The sequence below is a fragment of the Xiphophorus hellerii genome, chromosome 5 (genome assembly GCF_003331165.1).
Source record: "Xiphophorus hellerii strain 12219 chromosome 5, Xiphophorus_hellerii-4.1, whole genome shotgun sequence".
NCBI lineage: Eukaryota > Metazoa > Chordata > Actinopteri > Cyprinodontiformes > Poeciliidae > Xiphophorus > Xiphophorus hellerii.
This window is the reverse complement of record NC_045676.1, coordinates 7,280,353-7,292,114: the sequence shown is the minus strand read 5'-3', so window position 1 is coordinate 7,292,114 and position 11,762 is coordinate 7,280,353. Positions and strand designations below refer to the sequence as shown.

The window sequence follows — 11,762 nt, the reverse complement described above, 5'->3', positions numbered from 1 at the left end:
TTTTGTACAGTTGAGGTTTCTCCAAACTTGGCTTGGAAAAGAATAAACCAAAACCTTAATCGCTATTATTGACTATTCAATATGTATTTATTGATATTTCCCAAATTAAAGATGGAAATTTAGACTTCAGTGTTGTTGTTCTGACCTGTTCTGACCACACAAAAAGTGGATAAAAGAACAAACCAACTGTGCTTTATGATACAATAATTAATAATTATCCCATTTGAATTATTCAGACTTTGCGAATTCAGATATGAACATATTAGATGCTTTTAACTTTGATTTTTAAACTGGAAATAGAGTTTATACATGCCACTATATGAGCTGAATGCCCAGTTTGGCTGCAGGTCGTTTAAAAACTAAATGATGGAGCAATAAGTTGTTTATTTGTTCATTTCAGATAGTTTGGAAATCACTTCACAGATTATTTTTGTTTACCATTTGTAAACATGTCCAATCGGTGTTTTATTGCATTAACCTGCAGCATTCATAGTATTGAGGATGGTAAGAAAATATTTTCATGGATTCTGTCAGTAATTCCTCTCCAGGTAAATTGAGAAAACTGGAGCAAGTCATAACACTTGAGTTAAAATAATATATTTTATTTTACTTCTGCTTTAATGCTGATGAGGAATAAAAATAAATGCTACAAGGAAGCAAAGTTAAAAGATATATGTTCCATAAAGACATAAACTGCAGATACATTAACATTGAAATGAAAAATAACATTTAATTGAGATGTAAGTATTAAATTGTATTTTATTGATTGTTTTAATTCAGTTAATTTCGATTCAAAGCCACTTTATTGATCGCAAAGGGAAATGAAATAATTAATCTACTTGTGCCTCTGCTTTTAAAGTTATACTTTTATATTTTTTATTTTCTATGAGATACTCTGAAGCTCTTTGTAGGTTATTTCTGAAATGTCCAAAATGAATATGATTTACTATTTTTAATGATTATTACTGCTATTATTGGACTCATTTGTAAACATTTTTATGCCACGATGTCCAAACACAGATGATGTTTCAAGAAGTGTAATTGGTGAGTTCAGAGTCTGAAATTAATCCCACAACAATAATAATCATTTTATATACAATAATTAAGTTTTTCTTACTACTTCACATAATTTTCCCTGTTTTTTCTACTTAAACATGTCTTTGTTTAAATTTTATCTTGTGAAGCAATTGTCATTGTATTTTTTAAAAAGTATGTAATTAATATTACTATAGATAGTTGGAACGTTTTCAGACAACAAAGTGCAAAATTGCTCAAAGTTTAAACATTACAGTTAAATAAGCAGACGAAGTTAAAACAATGCATTATCTAAATGTATATGTTTAAAGGTCATATATTTAGAGTTGTTGTTGTAAATATGCTTTACACTAAATGCATGTAAGACCATCATAAAATAACTAATTACAGGTGGAGTTATGATATTTCCTCCCACTAAAGTGTCCTGTCTACATTTTTGCCTTTAACTCGTTTTTGTTTCTCTTTTACTGCCCAGTTTTTGTTCGGAAAGGTGCGACATATTTTCTCACGCACCCACTTTCCCTGCGTGAGAAAGTGGAAGCTGATGGGTTACAGGTAGAGTGTAACCCATCAGCTGATTTAAACAATGCACACACTTTATTTTAAATCTCCGGCACGGCACACCCTCGCCCTTTGGCACACATGCAGCAGGTTTAAGCCTTGCCAAAAAAAAGAAAGAGAAAATTTGCGCACGGGCGCCCATGTGGCACACTCCGTGGCTGTACATTAAAACAAACATCCCACGGAAGCAGCCAATGGCAGCCGATCCTCGTGCAGAGATGCTGAGACGCGGAGGGGAGGGGGCAGTTTAGGTGGGTGGGACAAACAGCGGCATAGAAAGGGGGATGCTGCAGCCCCGTCCTCCTCATATCTCTCTCCACCCAGCCCTAGAATAAAATCCACCGGTGACGTGCGCGCAGAGAAGCACCCAGCAGTATGTGCGCGCCCACGGGAGGGGCCGACAGAAAATGGCGAGTCTGTGCAAAAGGCAGCAATGCACGATAGAGAGGCGCGGCTTTCGGCAGGAACTTGACTCTTGGAGGCACAAACTCATTCACTGTGTAGGTAAGCCCGCTTGGAATAGTGTGGACGCGTGTGTGTGGCTGTGGTGTGTGGCGGTGGCGGTGTTTTCCTCCGGCTGCCTCAGCTGGAGCCTGGACAGCGCAAAACCGGCACCGTAATGTGGAGTGGCGAACCTAATGGCTGTCTCTAAAGCGCTTTTTCTCCTTTTTGCGTGGCGCTCTCCGCCTGCCACCGGACCTGTCCAAAGGAGAGAGAGGAAAAAAATGTATTCAGCTGTAAGTTTTCGGTTTCACCCAGAACCCGGTCCGGGTCGTTTCACCTGCCGCCGCTTCATTTGCGACCTTTTTAATTCCGTCCCGTTGCTCCAGTGAAAGTTGCATCAATTAGAGGCAATTTGAACTGGTTTTGCTCCTCGTAGCAGTTTATTTATTGTAGCTAAGCAGTGCAGGTCACGTGTGCACATGGAGCTGCGCTTCAGCCAATGGCTGACCCGTGCCCGCTCACGCGCGCCCCCGCAGAGTTTTGTTGAGAGGGCTGCGCGCTCGCGCTCCGTGTCCAAACAGGAGGACGCCCCCCCCTCTGCCCCCTCCCCCTCCTCCCCTGGAAATCGGCTTTTGGGAGCGCGCATTGCTGCATTGGGGGAAATGTCAGTGAAAATCATTTTTAGGGTGAAGTGATCTTCAGGCACACGTGGCTTACAAGACAAAAACAAAAAAAAAAACAACTAAAAATCCCTTCTGGGTTCGCTTTTCTTTTTTCTTTTTTGACCAAGACTTGTTGATGGATGCAGTATGAAACTCTGTGGATTGGATTAAATTAAACACAAGTGACTGAATGAAAGGAGAGGTGTGTGTCAGTCTTTGTCCATCTGAGGGAGGAAAAAAGAAAAGCGCGCAGGGGTTCCCGACCTTTTCCTGCTCTGCCCTTTGCTTCTTTTGGATTTTATTTTGGGAGGTTTTGCCACCCTAATCCTCAGCCATCTTTCATCTCTCAGTTCCTCCCCATAAGATCTCACATGCATTATGTATTTCATTAGCTCTGTTTAATCTGGTTACGCTGACATTCCCTGATGTTTTGGTGAGATTATAATCCAAACAGTGCTCTCGCTGCCCTGTCTCTTCACTCCTAATCTGTGGTTTGGGAAGCAGAACCCACCGTGACTACTGATGATGATGATGATGATGATGATGCACGGTACATTCGCTGCTTATTTGTCGACATATTTTTTGAAAAATATTTCTGAGATGACGTGCGACTAGGTGAGATGTTGGTGTTTGAAAGTGAAAGTGTTTTTGGGAATCTATGACCTTCATTTTACGGGCTGCAAAATGTCACAAGTGCCAGAAAAAACAAAGCCACTATTTTGCATTAATCAGTCAGCTGAAGTTTAAAATTGTCCGACTTTGAATTGATCGACTCTCCTAATGTGTTTAAATGTCACCATGTTTGGTGTTTAAACATAATAGACAGTAATTTAGTATGTTTTTGTGTTGGATTTAAAGCGTCTAGATCTATCAGAGCTGTTTTTATTCCCCTCACTTGTCTGTTGGAAAACATGGAGAAATCTTATTGGTGTACGTTTATTTTTATTATTTGTTTTATGGCAGGGGCCACTAAAGCGTAATTTCCTGTTGGACATTTTTTTCTTCTTTTTTTTTTTACCATGCAAAATGATTTGAAATTTTTCCTTCCACACACGCACACACACACACACACCCCCACATGCACACACACACATATAAATGAAAAAATGGAAAAAATGAAGAGCCCTCTGCCCCTGAACCCCACTGAAAACCTTCTGGTTATTCCACCAACTATTGATTTCTGAACTCTTCCTGAGTTAAAACGTTAGTATTGTTGCTTCTAAATGAATATGAACTTATTTTCTTTGCATTATTTGCATCTTTTTTTTGTTATGTTGAGAAAACAAATAGTAAAGTTTTGCTTGGATTTTCAGAGACATGTTGTCAGAAGTTCATTTTATTCAAACTGCTCATTTCAAGTGGTCTCTTAATTTTTTCCAGAGCTGTATATATGTCCTCTCTGCACTGCCTTCCTCCTTTCGTTTTAGTGTGCTGTGATTAGCGCTGTTTAAATGATTTAGTGGGTCACTGGGGTTGTGCTAACAGGAGCTAAGGATGACTTTGGTCCTCTTAAAAAATGTGCTGCTCAGTTTGAAGGATTGCCACATGCACTTGCTGGCAAAACGGGGTGGACCATGCAACCAGTGGGGAAAAAAATGTTATTCAGCCAATTCAGTGTGATTTGAAGTCCCTGCAGGAGCGAGATTATAGTACGGCACATGACATCCTCTACGGTTAAGTGGAGATCCAATATGACGAATACGCTGCAAGATAGCTATTGTGCAGCTTTAATCCGTACAGTGGTATCAGAGTGGTACCACAGGGTGTTCCAGTACCACAAAGCCCAGTAACGAACTCACAGCTGGACGCTCCGGCCTGTAATCTAATCGCGCCGCGTGTGAAGCTCAGGACTCTGCTTGTTGACATTCTCCGGTTTGTCAAGCGTTAAGGCCGAGAGCTTCGGCGACTGCAGCAGGTATCGGTGGTGGGATTGAAGCCTGACATGATGTTTGTTTGTTTGTTTGAGAGCTAATCTGAGGTAGTGAGATTAATGGCTAATCCAGGTCTGTTGAGCTGAAAGTCAGAGTTTTCTAGATTACCACGTAGAGCAGGTTCTGGTCAACGTTTTGATTTAAGAACCACCTTTTTCTTTGTTTACTTTTCTACAAAAATAACACTGTGATTCTTTTGGCATTGTACCAAATACTGATTTATTTATTTTATTTAGCCACTATAAAACTCATGTAATCCATTTTAATCTGTAGCATAGTTTTAACAAAGCTCACTAGTTTAATTCCTCACAAGGAAGAAGATAAAATATTCTCCTTTACCAGAACTGCATTGTTTTTAATTGAGCCACATGATTTTCAGCATAAGGATTATTATTTATACACATTGACTTAAATATTACTAAAATCTTATATTTCCTGAAATACTAAGTAGGCTGCAGTATAATTAAATAAATAAAATAGATATAAATACATACATTTAGGCCATAGTAGGAAAAAAATAAAAATAAACAGCTCATTGATAAAACAAATGGATTAAAAAAAAGCATTATTTTTAATTGGATAGATTATAATTCATATTTGTAGGTGGAAGTTATACAACTTTATGAACAAATAAGCCATTTTACATATATATTTGGTTTGTCCACCAAAGTCTAAAAGAATTTTATTTTTTTTACCTTTTTTTGAATTATTTTTAAAGGAAGACTGTTGAGTTCAGTGTTAGCATTGTAGTAAAGTAAAAACTGGATTCAAACTTGAATTTTTGCTTCAACACAGAAACATTTTTTACTACAAATCTTAATGGTAGTTAAGAATTTTGTTGTCTACATTTATTCATATCACAACAATTATAAACATCTCAACTTTACTGTCATCTGCTGGTCAACACACAACTAAATGATGTTTTGCTGTAAAACGTAAAAAATGTTTGATATTTAAAAGCCTCTAAAATGTCTTTTTATAGAGCATGTAACTGTAAAAGTTTATTTTCACATCTCTGTTGTGCTGTTGATATTCTTGTGAATGCCACGAAGCGTACATCTCTTACTTCTCCTTATATTTACAATTTATGCACGTTTCCATGCCGACAAACCCTGGGTTTAATTACTGAACATGCATGTTAGAGAAATGCAGCGACATCAATGGACACCAGTGGCATGAGGACACATTTGTGCAGGTATACGTTTACTGGGAGCCTTGTTATTAAGAGTGGTGGTGTGTGAGATTGCAGCTTGTCGACACATCGAGTCTTGTCGCGCTCGCCGCGCGCTGCACCGATAATAAAGTAGGGCCCATATACCAGAGAAAGGTTAACATTATTAGTTGGTAGCAATTATAGTCAGACTGCTCATTCCTGTGCCACATATTCTGGGTAAGAGAGTGTAGCTAATTTGATTGCTGCAAGGTTGTGGCAGTGCTGGAGAGAGACGGGCTGTGAAGGAGAGGTGTGAGTGGCAGATTGGTTTTTTACTCGCTGCACTTCACCAAACATACTACGACCGCCTTGGGTCGAGATCCTGACAGCAGCAACAGTTTGGTCTTGCTCTTATTAAAGCCTTAAAAGAAAGAGACTTATTATGTCTGGATGTCTGAAAGTTATTAGTCATGAGTTGGAATTTCAAGCTGTGATTCGACTGCAAGGTTTTGTGGAAAAAATAGACGGAATAAAATGTTGGTCGTTTTAGGCTTCTGGTTTCAAGGTCTTGCATCAACAGGTGATGATGGATTTAGAGGCGAGTGATGTGGATTTAAAAGCTTTGTTAACATATTTTAACAATAAAAGTGACAATAAATCAATTAATCGCATGATAAATTTAAAAAAACTCAATCATTTTCATTTGCTTGATTTATTGTTTTTCTCTTTTCTCTCTATTTTTACCAAAAACTGGACGACAGAAGTCTTCATTTTGGTGCTTTGGTTTCAACCAAACCTTTTTTTGAAGGATAATTTTGTTTACAGAGACTCATAATTCATTTGATTTGTTGGTTCTGTTGTTGTGTTTATTTGTTTTGGATATTTAAAATGTCTTCCAGTTCCAGTCTTTAAACGTTCAGTAGAATTTAAAGTTTATGGATATTTAAGAATGTGTTCTTGCATTATTATGCCATTATTGCTAATATTTTACTTAATTGGTCTCAATATAACAATATTATCGTTTAATGCAATAAGTACTGGAACAATTTATTGTCCAGCAATTTGTTATTGTGACAGACAATAAGAATTATTTACTTCTTTTTTAGGTAACTTACTATGACTGCATTGGGCAGCAATTATTATTATTATTATTATTATTATTATTATTATTATTATTATTAGCCTCACAAACACAAATACTGCTCTTGAAAAACAAAAGTATTTATAATTTGCTTCTTTAGGACACAAATCACATAAAAAAATGTAATTTGTATCACTAAGCTGCTCACAGTAACTGTATTTAATCATGTTTTAAAATGTCTGGATGTTTATTGATAGTAAAAACAATCAATTACAACAATACTGAGAGTATTTTAAAATCATGTCAATGATAAATAAATAATCTTATAATAATGAGGAATTTATCACAATAAATGATAAACGATACCCAACGCCAGCTAGAGTAGCTACTGCTGCACACTGCTGATCAGCTGGGTGGAAAAAAAGCTACTATAGGTCTGTTGTAATAATCAATAAATCAATTAATTGCATGATAAATTAAAACAAGCTCAATCATTTCAAGGATTTCTTTTTTTTATTGTCATACCAACTTTGCTTGTTTGTGATGTGAAATTCAAACTCAAGTCCCAGATTAAGACATTTAATACACAAATAAAATAAAAAATAAAGCAATTTATGTGATATTTAGATATGTATATTTAAAAAAGTGTTTGTGCTTAAATAATTTGAGATAATTTTATAATTTTTCTCTGTTTCACCTGAGAACTGGATGATAAAAGTTTTAAATCTTTGGTCTCAACTAGCTCTATTTTTTCTGCAACAAATTCATTTTATTTGTTGTTTTCGTTTATTTTCTATATTTTAAAATGTCTTCCACTTAAAGTGTTAAACGTTTATTGATCTTTGAGAGAACGTGTTCTTGCATTATTACTTTAAAATGGTTTAAAAACAACATCATCCTTTATTGCAATAACTTTTTTACCCTGAGAGGCCAATAGGCTACTATAATTTCCTCTCGCTCTGTTTGTGAAAAACCCAAACAGTCATTAAGCGCCACCCATCACTATTATGGTGCAACATTAATTTAAATCTATGGTTGCCAGGCTACAAACGAAGCGCAGAACAGCTGCAGCGTAACTAGTTAACCAGTTGATATCGGCTCGTTATGCTGCAGAAAGAGACGCAACGATCCGGCTTTTTCTGGCTCGTAATGATTCCTGGTTTCCTTTGAAGTTTGGCCTGTCAATGCAGAGTTTTGACTTGAACTTCTGCTTTCAAAGGAAAATAAGAAAGAAAAGTTGTGCTAGGAGATTATTCAGCTTTTATACATCAAAGTTTATGTCCCTAATCTTTATGATATTTTATTTAAGCTCAAAAAACTTCATCAAAGAACATGCTGCAGAAAATATGTTTGATCTTAGCAGAGAAAATGTACTCCAGTAAACGTAGCAATACTTCAACATATTTTCACTCAAGTAAGAGTAAAAAGTAGCCAAGAAATTACTCGAGTAAGAGTAAAAAAAAGTACTGAGCAACTGATTAAATTATTAACTGTTTAAATTTTAAAATCACATCATTAGGCAGACCAAAATATAAAGTTAAAATTTTTGAATTTTAAGGACAACAATTCCTATAAGTAACAAAAAAATAACAAAATCAGGCAAAAGAAAATGTTTCCAAATCAGTTTCTTTAAATAAAAAACTCATGAAAGTTTAACATAAACTGCAGGTTTGTGTCTGTCTGGTTAATCTTTGGTTTAAACATGTTTGTTTTTCATTCAGTGGGTAGAAAATCCAGAAATTTTACTCAAGTAACTGTAGCAATACTTAAAAATAAAATTACTCAAATAAAAGTAAAATGTACAACATAGTAAAAATACTCCTGGAAGTACAATGTTTCAGAAAAAGTTGCTCACATAAATGTAACTAGAAAAACTGGCTAATAGCAATAAATTAATCTGTATTAAGTTATTTTAGCGCCATTAGATGTTGCTTTTCTTCCACCCGTTGCGGAGAAGCAGAGACTTTAAGCTTCCCAGAGTTGATGTTGCTCCTCATCCAGCCACTTTCTAGAGGGAACTTATTTCAGATCTCGTTTTTAGGTCACGACCCGTTTCTCACGACTGGAGGTGAAGCTCAGAACGTAGATGGATTGATAAATGTAAAGCTTTGCCAACCACTTTACTGCAGATGTTCATATCATGTTCCATCCTTCCATCACTCACTAACAGGAAACTTCGATACTTTGGGTGCATTCACACCAGTTTTGTTTAGTCCTCTTTAATCAAACTCCAGTTTGTTTGCCTAGAGAGTCCGGTTCGTTTCAGGATGTGTGAATACACAATTGATCTCCGATTACATATCGAACTCTGGTTGCAGTTTTCAGGTCAATCGTCTATCTTTCAAAAGGCTGACATGCTGATTCTGATTTTGGCTAATCTCCCAAAATTGAGGAAATCGGCACCGATAAATCGGTGCACCTCTAGTTTTCATCAAGCCTTTGTCTCGGTTCGGTTGAAGTGAACTCTGGAGCGGTTCGATTGCATATGTGAACGCAAAGCAGACTGGAGACCGCTCCAAAAACAGGAAGTGGACCACAGCGCAAGGCATTCTGGGTAAATGCAACCAAAAAAAAACGCCCAAGTCTAGTGTTGGTGGGAGTTGGTGGGCTCATGTTTTTTTTTTTTTTTTACTATAGACAAAAGAGAAATTCTACAACCGCGAAAATCTGATCCACTCCATTTTTGTTCACATTTTGTGAAGAAGGAAGTTGTGCTCTGAGTTGTCTTCAGAGGTTTTTGTGTCACTTCCTTCAGTGGTTCTGATTCAAGGCAAGGAGGTGAACGGGTTTTTTAAAGGGTTTGGTTCGTTTGACACAATGCAGTGTGAAAGCAAAACGCACCAACTGAAAATGTAACAAATGTTGCAGTTTTGGTTCCAAATCGAACCGAGTCTATTGGACTATCAAACAAATTTAAATTCCTCAGAGAAGCTGACTCTCATCTGTTTCATAGTCACCAGCAAACTGTGCACTCTACACTGCAAAAACACTAAATCTTACCAAGTATTTTAAATTTAGTTTCTACTGCAAATGTCTTATTACACTTGAAATAAAGGAAACTAACTTACAAGTAACTTTTCAGCAAGTTATATGAGGTTAAGTCAATTATTTCTTAATATTGATGAGAAAGTGCTAGTTCCACTGGTAGATTATTTCACTAAAACGACTTGTTAAAATAATCTGCCAATGGAACTACAACTTTTTCATGAATATTAATGAATTATTGATTTATTGACAAGCTCATACGTCTTGCTGAAGAGTCATTTGTAAGTTAATTTAGCCTAATTTCAAGTGTACTAAGGCATTAGAACTGGAAGCTAAACCAAAATTACTTGGTAGGATTTTGTGTTTTTGCAGTGCAGTGTGCACAGTTTGCTGGTGACTGAAACAGATGAGAATCGGCTCCTCCAAAGATTCGGTTCTCGACTGGAAAAATGTGGACTGGCCCCTCAAGTGGAGGAATTTAAATTTGTTTTCACACCTGATAAACCAAATATATTTGGTAAGACTGTGTGCTTTTGCAGCCATGGTAAACGTTCTCATTTAAATTTCTTTTATTTTCTTCATCCTGCCATATTCCATATAAGAACTGCAAGCCCTCAGCTGATTAAACCACTGAAGCTCCAGTTATTACTGTAAAATATTGAAAACTAATCATGTTTCTGCAGTGGTTCCAGGTTTGTAGGTCACAGGTCTCAGCCAGCTGTAAGTGCTCATCACTGTCATGCCGTTAGTGCGCCGGTGCTCTGAGCTTCCAGTTAATTTCCTTCTGTTTACTGATTAGTGAATTAGTTGGAGGGAATTCAGGCTAATTTTGCAGGTTGAAAGGACAGCGTGGGCTGTAATGAAAGCAAATGCCTCCTCTAATTGTGGCTGAGGTCTAATGTGCAAGATTATCCATCCTGGTCCTAAAGGTCAGCAAATGAACGGATCCTTCTGATTTATTTCCGTTTATCTGCCCGTGTATCTGTCGACGGTCCCTCGATTACCCGCTGCGCTCGGCGTCCAATCCTCGTCTTATCAAGTCGACAAAATCCCTCCATCACGCCTCCCTCTCTGAGCAGACAGCTTTTATTTCAGTAATGGACAGATGGACGCCCCGAGAGAGCTGCCAGCTACTTTCTCATCTTGCTAATTCTTTTCAGGGGCTTTCTGAGAAGAAAAACAAAACATGGCACATTTATCTGGAGCGGGTGTGAGCGGTGCGCCCGTTTGACCACACCGGATGCCAACACTATCAATCTCTACATGCACCTCTTTATTGCATATGTACACACACACACACACACGCCCACCCACGCACACACACACACCCACACACACACACACACACACGCATGTGAACTGTGATCAGGAGGCCGATCTGTGCCAGCCCAAAACCAGACAGACTGCTCTCTTCGGGGGTGGGTGCTGGGTGTTGATTGCAATCTGGGTAAGAGCACCACTGGCAGCCGGCGAACGTCGACAGAAGGTGTGTGTGTTGGCATGTGTGCGTGCGCCGTGCACCGAGCGTGCGGCCTGCGTCGGCTGCAGCGTCCTGCGTCGCGTTCAAACATGCTAACAGATCCATCTGAACCGCCAGCAGGACGCAAACATCCATCGCTCCGACTCCGTTTCATCCTCCCGTCTGAATGTGCTGAAACTCTTTCATCTTGTTTTTCTGGCTGCTAAGAAAGCACGACAACTTTAAAGTATTTTTGAGATAACTGGAAGGCAGCTGACTTCCTAAAAACAGCCTTCTGGCAGGGCGCTTTTGTTTGTTTTTTTTCCCTTTTAATCCCAAAAATAAAGCCGACGCTTTGTTATTTCCCTCCCCTGAGACCGTTTGCATGGATCTGTAAACATAAGCTTAGAGGCTAATTATCGTGTGTGACCATCTTTAGCAGAAATCTTTA

General features: G+C 37.9%; 1 protein-coding gene and 1 long non-coding RNA gene across 3 annotated transcripts in view; one reads left to right on the top strand and one right to left on the bottom strand.

Annotated features, from left to right (window-relative positions):
* The first annotated feature begins 681 nt into the window (after positions 1-681).
* Positions 682-11,762, top strand: part of lcor (ligand dependent nuclear receptor corepressor) — a 208,563-nt gene continuing 197,482 nt past the window's right edge. The window contains exon 1 of one of the 2 annotated variants that reach the window (XM_032563380.1): positions 682-2,100. In XM_032563380.1, coding sequence (XP_032419271.1) covers positions 2,004-2,100 — 97 coding nt within the window. In that variant the 5' untranslated portion in view covers positions 682-2,003. The remainder of the gene's footprint in view (positions 2,101-11,762) is intronic. The other variant, XM_032563381.1, reaches the window with a different exon arrangement.
* Positions 746-3,735, bottom strand: LOC116720278 (uncharacterized). Its single transcript, XR_004339362.1, has 2 exons — positions 2,400-3,735; positions 746-2,295 (listed from the first exon to the last, which is right to left on the bottom strand). It is a non-coding gene; the product is annotated as an uncharacterized LOC116720278 (long non-coding RNA).